Source organism: Melitaea cinxia, chromosome 16 (genome assembly GCF_905220565.1).
Source record: "Melitaea cinxia chromosome 16, ilMelCinx1.1, whole genome shotgun sequence".
Classification (NCBI taxonomy): Eukaryota; Metazoa; Arthropoda; class Insecta; order Lepidoptera; family Nymphalidae; genus Melitaea; species Melitaea cinxia.
The window spans coordinates 7,330,891-7,354,397 of record NC_059409.1 but is presented as its reverse complement, the minus strand read 5'-3'; the positions used below and the strand labels follow the sequence as shown (position 1 = coordinate 7,354,397).

Here is a 23,507-nt window from a genome sequence, read left to right as displayed (position 1 = left end):
ATGTCTCACTTTCAGTAGAATAATTACTGGGAACAAGAGAATGATCACCATCCGCTGACGGAATCCAAGCTATTCCGCTAAGGTTAAAGTCACCTACTATAAGATACCGGTCATTAGGAAATTTTGTAAGTAATCGGTTTACGGAACAGAAATAATTTTGTAACTGTTGAGAAAACGACAGTCCTAAGTTTTGGTTGCAAAAGTATAATATACCTACGTGAAGGTTACCCTGAGCAGCACCACGTATCTTTAACGGGATTGTTATCCAAAGGTCTTCCGCACTAGAGTGAAATTCAGGTTTAGGACTAGCCCGCAGGCCGTGGCGGACGGCAATCAATACCCCACCCCCCCTGGTTTGATCCAGCGACTTATAATCACGATCCCGACGAAAAACAATATAGCGCCCATCAAATAATTCCGTATCCAATACACTGTCCAGGAGCCAAGTTTCTGTGATCATTATAACATCATAGGAACTTAAGCATAAATTACGGTAAAAAATAGAAGTTTTTGTGCGAAGTCCCCTGACGTTTTGATAATAAATTTTAAGTGAATTTGTGTAATTCATATTATTAAGCGTAATATCTTAGATACCCGTGTAAAGTAATAGCAATTGTATACAAACTTATAGTGAATTAGTAAATAATACGGTGATGTGTGGGTAGATAAAAAATAAACAATGAGAATAAAATATTCAACTTTTAAGTTAGCAGATACGTATAGCGGGTAGTAAGTTGGCTGCATAAAGTAGGATAAGCGAATTAATAAGTATGAGTGCGATAGACGTATACTTTGCAATTCCGTCTTTAATGATAGTATAGGACAATAGCCGTGCGTCCGACAGACAACTAAGCATGCAATTCTCAAACTATGACAAAAAATTATATTCAAACTAATAATGATGAGTATAACATAAAAAATGATTGTGATGACAAACAATATTGAAAAATTATGCAAATAATTTCCTGATGCGAAATATGAATATAAAATCTTATATATAATTAAACAATGCAAACTACATACTAAATTATCTTGTTTAAATCCGCTTCCTTGGAAATAATTTGGACCGGGGATTTATCGTTCCTTCGTATGTGAATTTTACAGAATTTAACCCAGACATATTGGTAGCCCTTTTGTTTAGTTAGCTCTTTGACTTTCGTAAGAAGCTTCTTAAATTCGGGAATCAGATGATCGTTGATATAAATTAACTGATTGTCTTCCAAAAATCCAATGTCTTTTGCCGTTATGTGCTTTCGAGCGCGACACGCAGCGACAAATTCTTCTTTAATATAGCGGTTTATAAAACTGACGATGATAGACTTTTGTTTCGAGCCGTGTGTCGGAACACGCGCAATATAATTCACTTGGGTCCTTGGGAAGGTGTAGTCAACTACTTTAGCAATACATTCAACAATATTGAACAGATTTTCTGCAGTTTTAAGAGGCACACCCTTAATCTCAACATTATTCATGCGCGACCACTGTTCCCTGTTGATGTTATCCCTCTTAAGTAATGCTATGTCATTAGAGTAATTCAAGTCAGATTGTTGAATATGAAGGACCTTATTTTCAATATCCACAACTCTGGCATCTAAGTTTTCAAGTTTGGCACTATTAAAGTCACAGGCCGCTTTTAGCTCAATAATTTCATTCTTAATCGACTTTACGTCTTCAAGGAGCTCAGGAAGTTTACTGAGTTGTGTCTTAATGCAACGTATCTCCGAAAGAACCATCTCCATAGTAACAGGTTCAACAACAGCCACCTCAGGAGCTTTTGTTGATTTCGGACTTACAGAGGCCAACTTGCAAGTAGGGCACCTCCAACTGGCTCGTCGCTCCGGGCCGAGCTTACGGTAGCCAGCCTCCGAAATCGATGCACAGGAAAAATCCATATTTCTCTTGCAACCATTGCAAAATACTCCATCAGTAAAGTTAGCATTACAGTTGTCGCACTTCATTTTGATTGATATAGAAATGTACAGCAAAAAAAATAACAAAAAAAAAGAGTTTGAGAAACACTGGTGACTCACTAGCGAATAATAAACTCAAGCAGATACGATGTAATGCGTGCTAAGCGTACGGTGGTCAGCGATGAAACGATTACTACAATCCTTATTTTGGCATTCAAATTAACACGTGCTTAAAATTGACGATGCTATTCGTTTTAATAAATAAATTAAAAGTAAAAAGACATGCATACATTGCAAGTTAAATAATTTTTTTAAAAAAACATTAGTGAATATAAATTTTTAAACGTTATGTACCTATGTATAAAAGTGATATGGAACTAATTTAAAACGGTTACTAATATTTCCTTTAATGTTAAACTAAAATACCGTAATTGTCATAAGATCAGAGTTCCTAAGATAAGTTTTAAAATAAAGCGAATAGATAGTAGGTGACCCCGTAAATCGCAGATACACGATTGTCAAGTCTCGAAGACTTCCTTTTAGTAATATTTGTTATAATCTTAGAGATCTTACCCATCCATTATAAAGTTTTCTATTTTTATACGCGTTTCATTCCGCCTTACGTCTCCACGATAATTAGCGGGACTAATTGAAAACAAAACATGACGATGTTCCCTACGTATATAATTACAAAAAGCGTAGGCAGCAGGCATCTAAACTCAAGCACAGTAAAGAAACAACAAACCGTATCGAATTATTGTAACTTAAAATGTAAACGCTTTTCATAGGTGTCTAACTAATTATGAATTATTAGTATTATATATTTAGTATTTGTACGAATTTTCGAGCTCGAACTTTTAATGACGTCGAAATAAACTTTACACGTCTCTTAAGTTCTAGTACTTGGCGTGCACAAATTTTCTTGGCCTCATTAAGAATTTGCCGTGAAATTTTCGAGATGTAACCATTATTGATAACATGCTTGTAGCACCGTTAAAAGCGATGGCAGCCCATTACGAGATATGAGCGTGTACTTGTTATTTTTCGAGAGCCTATTCCTTAGATGATAGGATGTTTCGCAATATATTGCGGCATTTGTTATGTTCTCGTTAAATTACTTTACTAATAATGTCAAAATCCATATTTAAAATAAAACTATAAGTCCAATTCTGTACAAATAAGATATGTTTGAAAATGGATGTTAATTTTTTTTATTAATATTTGCCTTTTTATATCTATTTCGGTACTTTAGCAACGCAATTCATCAAAATTACCTTATATGTGCTGTTTCACAAACATACAATTTTACGAAATAAATAATTTTCTGAAATAAAAGAAGCCTAAGTTACTCATTATCACGTCAGCTATCTGCCAAAGAAAAATCGAAATAAAAAATAAAACATAAGTCCCGTCAAAATCAGTCTAACCGTTTCAGAGATTAGCCGAGACAAATAGACAGACAGAGAGAAAATTTGTAAAAAATGTTATTTTGGTATATGTACCGAGTTATATTTAGTAAAAAGGGATTATTTTAAAACAGATACTCCAATTTTATTTATTTTTAAACAAATGAGTAAGTAAATAAATGATGGTCTAAGATCCGAACCTAAATCGATGTTCACCAATCTGATAATGGAATGAAACATACTTTATAATCAATTTAGTATATTATATAATATATTAAAAAAATCCTGAACTGACATTTCTAATTAGGTATTAATCATTATTATTATTATTATTATTATGTGACCGGACGCCACTCCACCCGCTCAATATACAATAGATACACGTATTATAATAAATACTTATATAAATGATATAGCAAATTTACTTATAATTACATTATTATTATTATTATTATTTGTGAAAATTGCAACATCAAGATAATAAGAAGATTTTAACCTGGCTTGATAGTACGAAACGTTATATACATGATTATTAATTCATAAAAGTTATATATGCCAACAATATACAGAAAAGTCAAAAATAAGCGATCATATAAATTTAAACACCGAAGAATCGTCTAGTAAATCTTAAATACATAACCGTATATATTATAAGTGCTATTGAATAACTATTACTTCTGCTCATCAAGTGCATTTATTAAGCATCACTAGTATCGTCTATTTGACAGTGTCAAAAAGTACTTAGTAATGGCGATTATTAAATTAGTATATAACAACTCTTTCTTTAATTACTCCATAGCAATTTTCCTACTTAAACATCAATCAAAGTTTGACCTAAGCTGGCGCTTCTCAACACGACAACGCGTCGTTATAAGTAAAATTACTTAGAAAGGAAAACTCACAAAGCGCCTGATTGACCTGATCCGACAAGATAAAAAAGTATTTTTCACATTACATCAACTTACGCACTAAATTATAAATTTGCTTATAAAATATTAGCAATAAGAAAGAGAGCACAATTCAGTCGTAAAAAATGTATAAACTTTTCCTGTTTCCGTCACAAGTCATAAAATGACGGCAATATGTTTACGATCCATAAATCTTCCAATAAACCGTAAAATTTCATTGTCTTTCAGCTCCGTCTCGGTTTACTTCTGAATTGCTAATTTAATGAAATATCAACCAAATCAAACGTGCAATTTAACTATTTAATAACATTTTTTAGAATCTAAACTTTCGAAAAATGCTACACATGATTTTATGTTTGAAAAATTTATGAAATGTATTATTGGAATATGTCATAATAGGTTTGTGGCTACCTAAACATTTGTAATACAGAACAAACAGAGCACATCATAACAAGGTCGTAGATAGAATGCAAATTGAGCGGCAAAGTTCTGTGCCGCGGGAATAGAAAATGTCAGCAACTCGTAGAAAGGCTATTAATTATGAGAAAGGAAATTGAAACCCCAGTGGAAATGGAAAAGTAATAAAATGCAACAGTGATTGCAAGATGAGTACGACCGCCGAGCCCATTTTAAACTAGGCCAATCTCTGCCAACCGCTTACATATTAAATAATAATTTCGTTTAAATAATTATATTGTTTCGACTTGAAATAAATTGTCATTGTTAAGAGAAAAGTTATTAACTGAAAATCGATGAAGTTTTAGTTAAATGTACCTACTATTAAATAATTATTATTTAGTTTGTTAAATTTCAAGAAAAAAGAAGTGACAACCGCTTTGGTGTAGAGGCCCGAAGTCGTGTGTAGGCACCTTAACAGCGGTGGTCGCGGGTTCAACTCTCTCGTAAGGGATGGTTTTTTGTATTTATATAAATATTTATCTCCAGACCTCCCCACTGTGACTCTAAGAGCACATTAAGCTGTCGGTTGCGGTTGTTATCCTAGACACCTGATAACGATCTTTACTTACAATATGTAATGTATCTGCCAACCCGTAATGGCTTCGTGTGGCCGATTAAGAGTCGATTATTCTCTACTAGGAATAAGAGGATTATGGAATGTCCTAGTCTGAATCATTCAGTGATATAGAAATGAAATAATTGAAATGCTTTTTGATATAAAAAAGAATCTGTGGTTTATGAAATAAGCCTTACTTTGTGCAATTAATCAAAATAACATATACGTTGGATTTTAATATCTTTATGACACTGAATTGTGACAAAATTATAATATTAATACACAACAAAATTATAGCTCTGAAAAATATCTTTCGTGTTTTTTTTTCTTTTATTCTTACTAACGTTATCCAAATTATTTAGGCTCTACCAAAACAATTGGAAATCGTTTAACTAAAATAAAAAATGATGTATTTTTAATTATAGTTTTATTTTGTACGATTTTATTTTTGTCTTACCCACACATTAGGAATTCTTAACATTTTTGAATATCATATCAATTATCGACCACGGTTCGCTTAAACCGAAAATAAAATCAAATTCGAAAAATTTCGATCTAACGGGTACATCGTTCCATAGCTTAATTGGCTAGAGCGCCGACACGGTCAGTCGGAGACGCAGGTTCGATCCCCACTGTAACGGTCGATTTTTGATATGATATTCAAAAATATAGTTTTATTTTTTATATTTTTATTTTTTTATAATTATAGTTTAAAGGTACTAAACGTATCAGTCACCAAGCATCCTAATGTTATACAAAACATAGTTTTTCTCTTATTACGGACTAAAAAGAGTCTATCGCTAGATATCATCATACGCCGATTTCACTCGCAATCTTGTAGAGCTATAAACTAAAGACTCCTTTTGTTTTGTTTTTCTTTTGCATTGTCTACGGTGATGACGTATTGTTTAGTTAAGATTTTTATCGAGGATCCACACTACAGTTTCTAATAACATGAAGTCATACAGTTACTTGAAATCTACGTGCGATTTCTGTGACTTATTATTATTGTTAAAAATTTAATGGCTTTCACTTGTACATTACTTGTTCAGATAATTTTGACCATGCCGAGTCGAAAATTTCTCTAAAAAATCTATTTCTTTTGGTAAAATGACTTTCAATGGTGCTAAAATGGCACAGATGGATTAGAAATTTATTTAACTATTAAAAATTTAAAAAATAATCATTTACGCTGCTCTACTATATAATAAAAATTAAATTTTGATTAGAAAAGCAAATAAAATATTATGAAGTTGACTTAAAATAATAGTTCAAACATGCGTACCAACAAATATATCCTTAGAGAAATGAATTTTAAAAAACTTAACAAACACAGTATACACACAACGTTCTCATTGGAAGTGCTTTTTAAAATTGTTTCAATAAAGGTTTGCCTCAAACACGAGTGTTTAATCCGGATTTGTTAACGGGTGAAAGTAACGACATGGACATTTTTTAGGGATTTTCAACTGGTAGGTGTTGGTTTTATAAGCATTAGCAAAAACTCGTTTACGAGCTACACAAACGTGGAAAAAATTTATTTGTAAGTCGGTGTAAAAAAGTGTGTGTACCTTACTTAATATTAATCAGTCGACTAAATGGGTAAATGAGAGGTTTTACAATTAAAAAGTGTTAGCTAAAAATATCTACAGGCCAATACGTCTATGGGATAGAAAATCAATTTATTTAGTACTAGCTGTGCCCGCGACTTCGTCAGCGTGGAATATAACAAAAAAGTTATTTTTCAGTTCGCAAAGTTATAAAATAAATAAATTTCTAAAATAAAAGTAGCCTAAGTGAGTCCTTATTATATTGGCTATCTGCCAGTGAAGGTCCTGTGAAAATCTATTCTGCCGTTTCAGAGATTAGCCGGGACAAATAGACAGACAGAAAAAATGTAAAGAATATTATCTTGGTATTTGTACCGTGTATACATCAATGTGCATTTAGTAAAAAACGGTTATTTTATTAATATAAATAGATACTCCAATTTTATTTATTTGTATATGTATATACATATTTCTGTACTTTTGACAGCAAATTTAGTCTACGGCGAAAGTATTACATTTAATTATTTTCTAAATGTTTACTGTCAACTTTGATAACGAATGAAAGCTACGTACAAAATATCTTTTAATTTCAAAGGGTATCATCTTTAATAGAATTATATCCACCTAACAAGTACTTAAGGCACTTGAGAATTATGCAAGCCGTATACTTACTCGTAATTGAGTACGAACGTATTACTTTGATTTACAACCCTTTAAAATAACCCTTTAGAAGTGCCCCCTCAAATCTTAACTTTAGTTAAACTTCGCTATATCTTCCATGGCGGGAGATTCGGATAATACAATAATAATAATTGAAGAACTCGCTGGGGGCTATGAAAATACGGATCAATTCAATTTATTATTAAGGAGTATAATTTTGTCGCAGCTTTTCTTGTACTAAAAAGGTCAGTTAATAATAATCTTTATATATAATTAATGTTTGTCTGTGTGTCCTTTATAGAATCGTAACCTATGCCTTTGATCATGTCGTGATTTCAGCAAAGTGTTGTGCATGGCCCCCAAAAATGTTTCTGATTAAAAAAAAGCGTAGCAACGCGCGCAGGTTACAGCTAGTTTATAAATAAATAATTAAATAAATATAATAAATTATCTTAAATTTTAACATTAATAAAATTGAAGGCTTAATAATTGTTTTTTTGGAATAAAAACTGGGAAACACAAGTTTTACTTATTTAAAGAAACAAACATACATTTACATAAATAAAAAGTATTTTTTTTAAAACGTTACTGTTAGTTAAATTGGAACGCAACCATTTTTAGTTCTATATTTTGCCATAAGGTGGCGCAATGTATCGTCTTTCCGTGCCCTAATCTCTCTGTCCTTTCCTTTGCTTGCCGCTCGCTGTGTAACCGCCATTGTACGTTGATTAAAGAAGTTTATTATAAATTAGTGCTTTCATTACTACAACCACGCAATTTCCCTACATGGTAGCAGAGCGTGGTTACGTGTAGTACAGTAAGAAGTATTAATCAGTATAATAAAACTTCAGTTGGCGAAATACCTGTATTGAGGTTATAATCATCGCGTGCTTCGGGTACGTAGTTTATATTTAAAACGTACAAAATGACAACATCATCGAATGTCTTCAACATTGAAAAGCTTGTTGGAAGAGACAACTTTTCAACCTGGAAGTTTAGTATGAAGACATATCTGGAGCACGAGAACTTGTGGTGTTGTGTAGAAAACCCTGATGACAAGCCAGTTGATAGTATGAAAGATATTAAAGCAAAGGCGAAATTGATTTTGTTTTTAGATCCTCTGAACTATGTTCATGTTCAAGAATGCACAACAGCTAAGCAAGTGTGGGAGTGTTTGCAGAGAGCCTTTGACGACAGCGGGCTTACAAGAAGAGTCGGTTTACTTAAAGATTTAATAAACACTACACTAGAATCTAGCAACAGTATAGAGGACTATGTCAGTAGGATAATGATCACAGCCCACAAATTGCGTAATATTGGTTTTGATGTCAATGACGAGTGGCTCGGCACCCTAATGCTGGCTGGCCTACCTGATGAGTACAAACCTATGATAATGGGATTAGAAAGTTCAGGAATAAAGATTAGTGCTGACTCTGTTAAGTCTAAACTTATACAAGAAGTAAATATACCAAAGTCAGCTGCATTCTATACAACTTCAAAGAAATACAACCAGTCCATTAAATCGAAAGGACCGAGGTGTTATAACTGTAATAAGAGTGGTCACTTCGCCAAGTTCTGCAATTTACCAAAGAGAGGATCAAGTAAGGAAGAACGCAGTTTTGTCGCAGCTTTTTTGGCATATGTTAAACAGTATAATATTGATGATTGGTTTGTAGACTCTGGTGCATCGATGCATATGACAGGCAGAGACGATTGGATGTACAATGTCTGTGAACCACCCGTGAAGTCTATTACAGTTGCTAACAGAGAACCATTAGATGTAAAAGGAGTCGGATGTGTGGATATACAAATAAGTCAACAAGATAAAATACAAATTAAAAACGTTCTATTTGTTCCGGGGTTGGCAGCAAATCTCTTGTCTGTAAGCACAATTGTAAAAAATGGATATAATGTGTTATTCAATAACCAAGGATGTGAAATTCAAAGTATCAATGGAGATTTAATATGTACTGCATCATTGAACAACAATTTATATGTTATGAACATAAATAAAGAAATGGCACATTTAACTTTAAGTGGTGATGGCAATGCTTATTTGTGGCATCTAAGGATGGGCCATCTAAATTACTTAGATATTAGGAGGCTGCCAGAGTGTTGTGAGGGTGTGAATCTGACCCAGGATAAAGGTAATGTTGACACCTGCACCCATTGCCTGGAAGGTAAGCAAACCCGATTACCGTTCAAAAATGTTGGATCTAGAGCATTAAAACCTTTAGAACTTATACATTCTGACCTGTGTGGCCCTATGGAGAGTAAGTCTCATGGAGGTATGAAGTACTTCATCACTTTCACCGATGACTTCACTAGAATGACACATTTATATTTTCTGAAAGATAAAATGAATATTCTAGAAGTTTTTAAAGATTTTAAATCAAAAGTTGAAAATGAGTTGAATCTCAAGATTAAAAAAATTCGTACTGATAATGGAAAAGAGTATTGCAATTTTAACTTAAATAATTTTTTATCTTTACATGGTATCGTACATCAAACATCAACTCCATACACACCAGAGCACAACGGACTGGCTGAAAGAATGAACAGGACTCTCGTGGAATGTGCAAGGAGCATGTTATTCTATGCAAACCTGGAGAAGAGTTACTGGGCTGAAGCGGTAGCGACTGCGGCATACATTATGAATCGATGTCCCAAAAAGTCACTCAATGGAAAGACTCCATATGAGCTGTGGAAAGGTAAGAAACCCAATTTGTTACACATGAGAATATTTGGATCCATTGCTATGGTTCATATACCAAAAGAAAAACGCCAAAAGTGGGACAAAAAGTCTATGAAAATGATACTTGTAGGATATTGCGATAACTCGAAGGGATATAGATTGATGGATCCGAGAACAAATAGAGTAATGATAAGCAGAGATGTTACTTTTATAGAGAATTTTAAAGAAAATGCTGCAGTAACCATACCTAGTGTTTCAGATAAGGAGAACCAGACAGAGTCAACCAATTCTGTTCTATCAGAAAAAGAGAAATCAGACAGCTTATGTACCAGTCAAAAACAGGAATTTTCTATTGAGGAGGAGCTAAAGGATACACAGGAAGGTGACAGTGAAGACTTAAGTGAATATGAGACTGATATTGGGGAGCATGATGAAACATACTATCCTCCACGTTCAGTAATCGGACAAGATTACACTAGCGGTATAACATTAAGGTCAAAGATAAAACAAAAAGGGAAAGACACGGGTTTTTTGTGTCTGTTTACAGATCTCGCAGATCCACAGACCGTTGAGGAGGCTTTGTCATCATCACAAGCTACGGAATGGCGGCAAGCAATGGATCAGGAATACAATTCCTTGATGAAAAATAAAACCTGGAGTCTGACAGACCTTCCATCGGGTAAAAAGGCTCTGCCGTGTAAGTGGGTCTTCAAGACAAAAACTGATCAGAATGGAAATGTTATTCGTTACAAGGCCAGACTCGTAATAAAAGGCTATGCGCAGAGAAAAGGTAGAGATTATGAAGAAACATATTCGCCAGTTGTCAGGTACACAACTATTCGTTATCTTTTTGCTTTGGCAGCTAAATATGGTTTGCAAATAGATCAAATGGACGCTGTGTCTGCCTTTTTGCAGGGTGAAATTGATAAAGAGATCTATATGCAGCAGCCAGAACAGTATCGACGTGGATCTCAGGTGTGTCTGTTACATAAGTCTTTATATGGCCTTAAACAAGCTAGTAGGCTATGGAATATGAAATTAAATAATGTATTATGTGAGTTGGGAATGCATCAGTCAAAGACAGATTCATGTGTCTATTATAATATAGAAAATAAAACATTTATAGCTGTCTGGGTTGATGATTTAATTTTGTTCACAGCTCAAGAGTCTACAAAAATATTGTTGAAGGAAAAATTACAACATTACTTTGAAATGAAAGATATTGGTCCGGCAAGCGAGTGTGTGGGTCTACATATTACTAGAGATGGGGACAAGGTAATGATAGATCAAGAGAAATATATAAAAGATATATTAGCGAGATTCGGAATGTCAGACTGTAAACCTGTTAAAACACCATTTGAAGTTGGTATGAAATTTGAGAAAGAAAACAAAGATAAGAAAATGATTGAGTTTCCTTATCAACAAGCAATTGGCTCTTTACTCTATGTAGCCCAAGGTACTCGACCTGATATATGCTTTGCAGTAAACACATTGAGCAGATTTAATAATAACCCTAGTAATATTCACTGGACTGCAGTGAAAAGAATATTTCGTTATCTTCAAGGCACAAAAGATTTAAAATTAATTTATAGCAAAGATGGTAACCAAAATGTTACTGGATACTGTGATGCGGACTGGGCTAGCGATGTGTGTGATCGCAAGTCGTGCACAGGTTATGTTTTTATGTTGCAGGGTGGAGCTATTTCCTGGAGGTCACACAAACAACAGACTGTTGCTCTTTCTACGGCAGAAGCGGAGTATATGGCGATGTCTTCTGCGGCCCAAGAGGCGCTGTACTTGCAGCAGTTGCATAACGAACTTGGACAGCAGCAGAATAACCCGCTCATCATACATTGCGACAATCAGAGTGCTGTAAAATTATCCATTAGTGATGGCTATCTTCCTAGATCTAAGCACATAGACATCCGCTATCATTTCTTGAAGGATCATGTTGACAATGGGCTAATAAATTTTTCTTATGTTAAAGGTGAAAATATGCTTGCTGACAATTTAACTAAGGGCACCACTGTAGAAAAACATTTATACTGTATATCAAAAATGGGGTTGCGTTCCACGGGAGGGTGTTAGTTAAATTGGAACGCAACCATTTTTAGTTCTATATTTTGCCATAAGGTGGCGCAATGTATCGTCTTTCCGTGCCCTAATCTCTCTGTCCTTTCCTTTGCTTGCCGCTCGCTGTGTAACCGCCATTGTACGTTGATTAAAGAAGTTTATTATAAATTAGTGCTTTCATTACTACAACCACGCAATTTCCCTACAGTTACAAATAAAAAAAGTTTTATCTCAAGTGTAAGAAGACGTTAATCTTAAAGTGAAATGAAAATCTTAAAATACAATAAACAAAATACACAAGATCAAACAATGTTTCAGAAATCGAGTCTTTCAGTGTAGGTAGTAAAACAAACAATTCGTACAGTGACACTTATCTGAAAATACACTCTGGTCCTCGAACCTGACCCAAATAAAACACCGCTATCGTCGACGTAGATTTGTTGGCGGAGTAAAGAATTTACTGCTCACCTCTGTCTCGGGTCAAGATTTCCACATGTAGCAGGTAAGCAAAGCTTCACTAGCATGATGAGTGTCTTATTTTACTCTTACGATTATTTTTGTTTATATAAAATAACAAATTTGTATCAAAATATATTATTATTTATTTATCAATATATATTTTTTAATCTAATAATTTGATAATGATTTTAATATAAAACCTTTTAAAAATATTTATTAATTTCGTTTCGTTTGTCTTGCCTTTTGACAATTATATCAAAAATATTGATTACTTATTGATTTTTAGTTTCATTTTTATCCGTAATAGCGAAAGCATTTCATTTATCATTGAAACAAATAAAAGAACATTTCGTGTGATTCCATTCGTGTCTAATGAAACTATTTCGAAACGTGTAAAAAAGCTTGCTAGCGTTTTATTTCCAAAAGTGAACTCAATTTAAAATGAAATACACTCGCAACTTGCGAACCTAGCATAATTCCGACAGGCGCAGTGAAGCGATTTTGAAAAGCACCTAGCATTTTTTTGCAAACAACACATGTAGCACAGAGATTCCTAATCACCCTATTTTAAGCATATCATGGCCGATGTTAGGTACAAGCGGGCACGGACACTGTGCAACATGCTTCGATATAGCTTTTTACTCGGTTTTGTGAAGGCACACCTGAAAAATTTACAGTTAGCGACCAGTAATTCACTACAACATGAGAACATGACATGCAAATGGTACCGCCTGAATAATCACATTTCGTGCTATCCCTTCGTTACAGGACGCTCAGACAAAAACTTCATGATTTGTTAGCAACGAAATCGCCACCGCATTACAATACTTCGTGACAGCGCATTTTTAATTTTACTCGTGCGCTACGTTCATAACTTGAATCACATATTTTCATTAAAAATTTTGACTGTTTTCATTTCTTTTGACATTTTGACTTTCAATTTCAAACTATATTAATTTTAATAGCAAGCACTTAGTTTCGTTGAAACATTTTTGAAAACGGAATTACACAAACACAGAGAAGTCAATCTATGATGGGAAATTGAATGGGGTGGAATTAAAATGAAAGTAGCCAATCGAACTTTATATTCAATGACCCATATGACAATAAAACCTTATTGTAAGAGTATTTTCATTTAAAACGTTCGATTTGAAATCGTTGTGAATACAGATTGGCGCTATACAACTGAAGATGTTTCTATTGACATGTCGCTGCTATATTCCTGGAATTTCATAGTTTTCCTACTTTTCCAATTTTTACTGAACGTGTGAGTATTTATCACCATATGTAAAAGTCACCTACAGGTTGAAGCGGTTATCTCAATATGCAAGTCACGTTGCATCCCGGAAACAATCTGAAAGCTCTTGGATTATCGCCAGTGGCCTGACGTGGATTTCTTACAACACTATAAAATTCGGTGTTCACCATACTAAGTCTTTTATTAGGACAAAAACTTCAATAAAAAAAGCTGTGTTGTAATCATTGCTACTTATTTTTATCCAACTGCAAAGGAGGGGTTATGTTTTTCTCGCGTATCTTGTATGTATGTAATATTCTTTATTACCCCATATCTCTAGAACCGCTGAATGGATTTACATAATTGACATGTCGTTAAATTCGTCCGAGCAGCCCGAGTGTTTTTAGGTAGGTGATGTTAAAAAATCAAACAGTTTAAAAAAGATATAATCAGAAAGTTTTTAAAATGTGGACTTTGCTCTTTCCTATGCCTATGCCAATTAATCTGCGAGCTGCGCTTCTTTCTTGCCTCCTAGACGACGATCAATTTCAAGATTTAGGGCTTTCGAATAAAAAAGAATTATAAAATTTGGACAAATCTGTAAAAAGATTTGCATGGTCAAACATTAAAAAAATATACGTGGCGACTTTAGAACTTCCTCTCTTTTTTTTTCGTTGTTTAAAAAAATGAACCACATGATATATAAACTCTTTTAATGAATTGAACCGATTACGTAACTAAATTATTATACCTATTTTGTACTCAATACTACAAATATTGTACAAAGTGATAACAAGAAGAAATGAAATAAATGTGTATTAGTACCTACCTACATAGAAAACGTTTAATTAGCGCGTTATGGAATTTGAAAATAACCTTTATCAATTAATAATAATCTAACAACACATAAAAAGATGTTAAAACGTTTTAATTTTGAAAAATATGCCTATAAAGTACATTTTCTGACAAAATAACAAGAATTATTGAAGACATAAAATAAAATATATATATTAGTTTGAGAACTAATATTTTCAATCGATGCTTGAAAATTCTGTTGCGATTAACGTTGATAATGTTATAAGGTTTTCTCTATTTACTTGATAACACTTAAACGAGTATTCTGTGTATTTTCCAGTTCCCGCCATCCGTCAACACAGAGGGGCGCTCTGACTCACATCGGAAAACTGTCGGATTACGCGTTGCGCCCGCAAACGGCAACTTTTATCCGTTATCGTTTTTACGTCCAAACAAATTGTGCCTACATTAAGTACTTCAAAATTAAGCAACATTTACGCTACTTACAAATTCGTACGATTCCAATCGCGCCCCGCATAACGAATGAGTCAGACCTCAATAATTACCATTTTAAAAGCGCTTAACGAGCCATTTGAACTCGGCTTTTCAAATTATTCGTCGAAAATTTTCCCTTTTACTTAAGTAGACATATTCTTACGATTATCTGAAAAGAAAACGTTGAAAAAATAAACCGAATAGGTACTTTTATGCTCGACGTGTATGCAAAGGGATATAATTTGTACATAAAAGCGGTAAAAAGACTTTATAATACGTGGAAGGGTCATTACACGGTCGTTGAGTTCACAGCACTTGCAAAAACAACCTCGAAATGAGACGCACTGTACTTTGTGCCTATTATATATTAAATGTGCGTTACGTATTTTGTGTCTTGTGAAAATATTTTTTCGAGTTCAAATAAGGGACTATCAAACTATTACTTCTTTTAATTAAAAATAATAAGTTTTTTTTATATCAATAGGTCGGCAAACAAGCGTACGGCTCACCTGATGGTAAGAGATTACCGTAGCTTATAGACGCCTGCAACACCAGAAGCATTGCAAGCGCGTTGCCGCCCCAATCCTCAATCCCCCCCCCCCTCCCAGGAGCTTTTATGAGTTAAAATAATTTTTATTTTCAGTTTTAATGAAGTAAAATAATATTTCTTACTTTTAGTTAATTTTGATATTTGGAAATGAAAATGTTTTATATCAAGATATCAAATCTAATAGTACTGTAATTGTTATATTATATTATATTCATAGACAAAGATTTATATAATACGATATATATTAGAAAGTTAATAGCTATCTAAGATTTTGTACATTACTTTATTATGGATAAAATTTTACTTTTAAGTTATAATTTTAACAACGATCATTGGGTTTGAATTGAATAGCTATTCTATATGTATTTAAATTAAGTAAATGTCGTGTATTTCAAATTTATATTGAAAATAGTACTAATCCGTCTCTGTCGTCATCCCCCGTTTACCAACTTAAATTAATGGCTAACGTAATTAAAGTAGTAAACACCAGGTGTGCTTTTTAGCCTCACCCAGCGAACTAACAGCGTTTATGCGTATAATACGAGACGTACTAGAAAAATGAGAGAAAATAGTCTTCATTAAGTCGTTTTTAATTGAGCTTCGTTAAGGAAGACTCGGCTTATTCAAAGACAAAATTAAGGTCTGAATATTATTATTATTTGTGAAAGCCTTTTAAGGGAAGTTAAATGTGCATAAGTACAAAATGGCTTTAAGACTCGAACTTAATTTGTCTTTTAGTTACGATTATGTGTTTTAATTGTGTTATTGTGATACCTATAATCCTCAAACAATATAAATTCATTAAACTTATAAAGAAAAATATTAAAAACATTATTAATCATATAAAGAAAAAAAAAACATTTGTCTCGTTGTAATAAATTATTACCCGTATAATAAATAGTAAGGCTTTCGTCATTATATTACCGGATAGATATTATGTATTCTACAAAACTTCACGTCACCCGTAATTATAAATGGAGCAAAGTCATTAAAAATAGTGATAGTACAATTGATACTTAAACCACGTTATACGGTCCAATCAGAGTAATAATTGATTTTATGTTAACGCACCATAGAGCTACCCGTCTCACAGAGATTTGTTTTGATTACGGACAGATTAAGGTCTAAGACCCGTGAGACGCTGCACATGAGGACCTAATAAAGTGACTATTATATGCGACCTCGCCTCCTTCAATATAAAAGAGGATAAATAATTTAATGAGTATTTAGAACGAATCTTAATTAATTTTTGTTTACCTAGATCTAATATTAATAACGTCTTAAAATATAAACACAAACAAAATTACTTTCACTACATGGGTCGTGAATTATTCGTTTTAATGCGTAATTCTCAATCCGAAAGGAATTTCAGGAATTGTGTGTATTTGACACAGACATCCTTCCAAAGGAACTGTGGCTAAAGGAATTGTACAGGCTACCTATATAATAATTGTTATATAAATTTCAATACTTTAATACTTAGTTAAGAGGTGAGTAGTATGTAGAGAAGACGTAGCTATACGTGGAACATCGAACACCGTCCTGAGTGTGTTGGCCGACCGATGGGACTCCCCATTGATTCATCGTTGGATACAGCTCCATGCTGCGGACCGCTGCGGACTACTATTTTTAGTACGGGAGTCTCACCGGAAACCACAAATTTTAATTTAGTTTAATTTAATTTATATAATGTAATTGTTACTAACCCTCTTTTTGTTTTATCTTATTTGAAGTCTATTTGTTACTAACACCTAATTTAATTTAATTTAATTTAATTTTGATTATGGATTTTTTTCTGAAATAAATGATTATTATTATTATTATTATTATACACCTAAAAACCTTAATTACTATAGTGTCGATTTTTCATAAGAAAACGTATCTGTATTGTGCTAGTAAAATTTCTATTGTAAATTTGCAATTTCAAAATTAACACAGAGAATTATTAAATTAAATTTAGAATTCGGAATCGTTCGAAATGTTCGTTTGTATAATTAACCCTTACAATTCTCGTACAAGTATTGTGTTGTATTTTAATTTATTTATATTGCATACTACTAACATACATTATTTGATGAAATTGAAATTTAAACACAATTGAACAATACAATTGTATAACAAAATTTGAATGTGAGTTTATCTATGATTTTTAAAGAATGTTTTGTTAGGGCATCATTGTATGTCGTATGAATTGCGTATGCATATGTGTTGCGTTGCATATGTAGTAGCGTGAAAAACAGCATCAAAAGCTAAGTTGAGACATCCAATTTAAACATATCGCAGTCAGGAAAGGCGTTCGCTCTCGTAGGTAGACCAGTCTCGTGTAGGTCATAACCAGGCAGGAGACCACTCAAGGAAAGCACATTTAGGTATCTAACTGTATCTGTTACGGCGCACATACGGGTATTTGAACGATCTACGCGGCCAAAAGACAAATTTATAAAATGCAACCAGTAAAAAACGACTACCTGGGATGCGGGACAGGTTAGAGAATAATACCCAACCCCTCCCAGCTTCCCACCGTTCATGCTTCGTGCCGCTTCCACGGGCAGTCGGAATTTGATCGTCGCGCTTGGTCGATGTGTTTGTTCTCGGGCCGTTCCTTTGCAACAAGGACTTTAACAGTGAATATTTGTTATTTTGGGGTTATTTTGGAAGAATAAAGTTATGGGTCCTGATAAAGTAATATTGAAATTCATGCGTAATATGTTTAAAAATTTTGTTTAAAAGTTATACTACCAAGTTAGACCCTGTCATAATTCTTGATGTAATCGAAAGTTAAAGCTTTGAATTGTAACTAATCCAAACATTTGTTTCAGAAAGTCGTGAATAAGTACCTATTTTTTTTTTTTTTTTTTGAGAAAATATATAAAATCATTTTTAACATAATAAGTGAATTTTTAAGCATAATCTTTTTGGGGTTTACTCGTTAAAAATTGATTTTCATATGAGCTATAGAAAAAATATGAGAAGTAAAATCTACTGAACGACTACCTCGTAACGTCATCTATCGCGTAGTATATAGGCGTAACGACATTTTCTAATAACGCCATCTCTTCATAACGTATCATCGATAATTTAATTAATTTATTTACCATTTGATATGGTATTAACATTTTTCTTAGACTAGTAAGCCTTTTCTTGTAAACTCCAGTCGTTTGTCGAAGCTGACACACACATTTTTTTGTTTTAGGTTCACAAAGAAACAGGGGAGCAAGAACTTTACCCGGGAACCCATAAATACTTGTTCGAACGTATGCAGAGCTTTAATTACCCTAATTTGGAAGAAAAACTGACTTTCTTGAATGAGGATCTTCTGTCATACGGAGCTTACCCAGAAAAGCAAATTAAGACCTTTAAATCCACCTTTTCTCACTTTAAAAGCCAATTAAGACAAAGGTGGTCAAAAGCTTATAAGAAGGAAGACGTGTTTTGCAAATATAATAATTCCTGGCCTGAAGGAACTATTGAGATTCCTGCTGTTGCACAAAATCGGCCAAGCCACCCACGGAAGTTATTGGAGATTCAAGTGAAAAAACAAAGAAGAGGAAAACTGAGGAGATTCGGTCTTATCTAGAAGAAGATATGATCATTCATAGAGTTCAGATTGAGTTGCATAAAAGTGGAAAACGAAACGCTTCCGATGTATTAAAAGAAATCACCACTACTAGTCCGACACGTGCAACAAAATATAAGAGAGCATTTGCTGAAACAAGAAAAGACGAAACTTGCCCTCTTACACCATCGCAAGCATAGGCAATGTTTGTAGAAGCTGATTTAACTCGTCGATAATACGAAATAATTAGAAATACCAACAAAAAGTTTTTTCCTTGTTACAGTATTTTACAAAAAAAAAAAAAAAAACAATAAAAGAATGTTATCCCCCGCCAGAGGCATACAAAATAACAAGTACCTGCGCTGAAAGCTACTTACAATCTTAGGTTGATCTAACTGTAAGGCACCTGTCAACCTCTCTAGAAGAAGTTCTCATGACATTAAATGTGAAAGAACGAGATAACCTAAAGATAATATTTAAATGAGTTTGTGACGGATCTTAACAATCTTATTACAAAAAAAAATGAGAATGATACTTACTCAGATTCAGAGCTGTTTTGTCCTTCTACGATTGGTTTGTGGCCAAAATGAAAAAAATATTGTATGGGAAAACCCAACACCCTCTCCTCCACGATATTGCCGGCCAATTAGGTTCCGTTTCGTAAAAGAGAGTACCGACCTAACGGAAAAAGAAATTAATTACGTCAAAAACTTTACTGATTTACTAAAAGCAACACAGGTTGATTTAAATGGAGATTTTTTTTAGTGAAACTAATATTTATCATGACATTGGTAGACGGTAAATTCTGCAACTGCTGCCACAGGCACGAAATCCACAAGCCGGTGGGACTTCTAAGGATTTCAACCGATTAGATGTTAAAAAAGAGATAAATCCAGAAGCTATTGAGATTAGACTTTCGGTTCTACGTGCAAGAATTCATATCTTCTAAAGCATTTTTCACGTGGCATATAAATTGCCTCTAAATAATACAAAAGGAGGAAAACAGAAGTTGAAAAAAAATTGAAAATGAAAAGAAACTGGAAATTCAAGTCAGATTTCGAAAAGAAACTGGTTTGATAGCTGGTACCCACTAGATGCAAGTAGCAGAGGATAGAGAACATTGGTCATCTGGAGCAGGCCTTTACCGTCCGTTGAGAAAAGTTTTTGCTGTTGTACATTTACGTCCCAAATTCAATTTAGAATATTCACATAATTTATTAAAACACTTTTAAAATACATTTTTATAACATTGTCTAAAATCAATTTTGCATGCACACTGTTTATTTATTAATTTTTTTTTTTTTTTATTGTAAATATTTACTGTGATGCAGGAAATAAAATGCTTTTTTATTTATTTTATTACTGCTCGCTTATATGTTGATCTAATTACCCTTGGCGCCCAATGACACCAACAATGCACAAAATATGAAAAAAAATATAAAAAAAATTATAAATATTTTTATATCCATGATGCAGTTACTATAAAAAATGTAAAATGTAAATATAAGCATTTCAGGCTATACTGCCAAGACGCTCGAAAATTTTCTAGAGAAGACTGCAACAGAGACATTTTTAACCGGCTTGTTTTGACTTCACACCCTCTGTTAAGTAGTAAGAGAAGTGTAAAAAGTAGAAAACTTGATTCTTTCTTGCCAGAAACAATTGCTCTACTTATGCCTGTGAATCCGAATGAACTAGGTCAATCTTCAGAAAGCGAATATGAATATTTCTTGATGTTTTATTTTTGTTTTGAATAGATACGTCTTGATTTAATATTAAAACCTTTGTTTTATTTACAAATATCGTTTAGAACAAATATCGAACATAAAATAGTGTTGGCCGTGTAAATCTTTCAAATACCTGTATTTGCGCCGCTCCTGAGGATTATCCGTATCAGTCGGAATCAAAATTTATGTTAATGTCACCAGTAACAAACACATTTTTGTAATGTAAGATAGTTTCGAGGTGTAAGTTGAGGGAGCTGATGAAACTATAGCGTTAAACACGCCAACACTCGTGTTAAGTACGGAATCGTACTATCTATCATATGGTACCTTAATCTTACTTATAATAATTCCAAGCAAGCATTTTAGATCCATTCCAATATACAAGGAAAGCCGATGCAGCCCATATCGTAACGTCCGTCCAGCCACGAGCCGATTACGCAGTGATTTCGTCAAATTTTAAATTTAAGTTCTTTATATGTTTTTGTACACAATCTATCATTCCTAATTCCCGCATTAAATAGATTTCACGTCTTTTAATTGTAATTTTAATTTAAGTAATTAAAGTATTTTTTAAGTCATTCTGGTTTTTTTTTTTCGATCCATCGGCTGCAGTAAACGTAATTATCATGCTAACACACCAACACAACATTACATTACATCTGTGTGTGTATGTACAGGTTCAATATAGACTATTATATAATGGACGATTAACATATGGGTGGAAAAGACAAAATGAATTGCGGAAAGTGTCGTTTTATACGTGCAATACTAAAGTGCTGCAATAATTAATTTTATCAATCGTATGAACTATTTACTAAAGTAAGACATGTTTACGCGGGGTTGACTTGGGGAATAAGCTGGTGAATGCGTGACGAGGGCGTTATGCAAAATGTGATTGGGCGAGGCGAACGGAAGTTGAGAGGGAGATAGGAGATATAAGTTAGTGAAGATGGAAAAAGAGAGAGTTACGTTTCGTAAGTTTTACTTCAGTGGTCTAAAGCACACTCGTTTTTAGTAGATACTAAGTATTTAACTACTACTGCATTGGATGTGGCCATTAGTTTCATTACATCTGTATTGACTTCTTAAAACAATATTTTACACGAAATCGTACAAAGGTAGCACGATTGTCGCATTTTGTTTTTAATTATAATACACACTCTGATTAAGCTTCTAACATTGAATATTGAGTATATTCAATAATATACAAAGATTTGGATACACAAACACTGAAATTAGAAAATAAATAGTTTTTATTTAAAATTTATATACGAGTATACTGAATTCATAATATGTTCAGTCACGAAACCTTCGTATATTTCACTTGTACATATAAACTATTATCGTCCATTTTAAACGTAATCCAGTCCCTAGTGGTACCCAGCTCTCACACAACTTCATGAGTTCAAGCGTTCTTGCTTCCGCTTGTGATGGTTAGGTATAACCTTCTTATATATAATACATATTTACTTACTAAATATTCACTAAATTAATCAATTTTATGTATTCCGGTAATGTCAACTCAGAAATTATTGTAAAAAAAAAACCCTCATCGCCCTCACCAAAAAGGACGGAGGGGTGAGAACAATTGCTGTTGGATCAACACTGCGACGTCTGGCGTCCAAAATTGCTGTTCGACATATTTTACCAAAATTAAATTCGGAATTTGAACCCGTACAGTTAGGCTTCGGTGTAAAAGGAGGCTGTGAGGCAGCCGTCCATGCCATACGCTTTTCCTAACTTACGGCCAGCCTGACGTGTTGCTCAAAATTGACGTCAAAAATGCTTTCAATTCGGTAAATAGGGATACCCTGCTGACAGAAATAAAACAGCATATACCGGAAATATACAATTATCTTCTTCTCAGTTACGCTGTCCTAACAAAATTATTATATCGTTCTAATGAACTGTCCTCGGAAGTAGGTTGTCAATAGGGTGATCCCCTTGGGCCTGCAATTTTTAGTTTAACTATAAATCGGATAATTAAAAATCTAAATTCTAAATGGATACGACTGCACGCAGTCAAGTAGTTATTATTATTATTATTATTAAGTAGAACTTCTATCCTACCATCGGCCAGTCAAAAGTATCCTATTTAGTATTTAATATTATGTAATTTATCTAATTTTGTTTTAGTATTGTTACTAACATAGTTTTATAAGATCATTGTTACTAACACTTATTATGGACAATTTTTGTCTGAAATAAATGATTATTATTATTATATTATTATTAAATATAACGTCTGGTATTTGGACGACGGAACCCTAGGAGGTGATGTGGATGCTGTGTTTTCGGACCTTTTTTTAATCAAAATAAATTTAAAGCCATTGCTTTGGAACTTAATTTTAGCAAATGCGAACTTTTTATAAATAACTGCGATTTAAATTTAAATTACGTAAAACAAAAATTTAATATTTTGGCTCCAAATATTAAAATAGTTAACAGTAATTCCCTTTACCTTTTAGGAT

At 33.3% G+C, this 23,507-nt stretch overlaps 1 protein-coding gene across 1 annotated transcript; it reads right to left on the bottom strand.

The window, feature by feature from the left end:
- Positions 1-1,022: 1,022 nt before the first annotated feature.
- On the bottom strand, positions 1,023-1,958 carry LOC123661246. Its single transcript, XM_045596233.1, has one exon. It carries the CDS (start codon positions 1,956-1,958, stop codon positions 1,023-1,025), a length of 936 nt encoding a protein of 311 aa, XP_045452189.1.
- Positions 1,959-23,507: the final 21,549 nt, after the last annotated feature.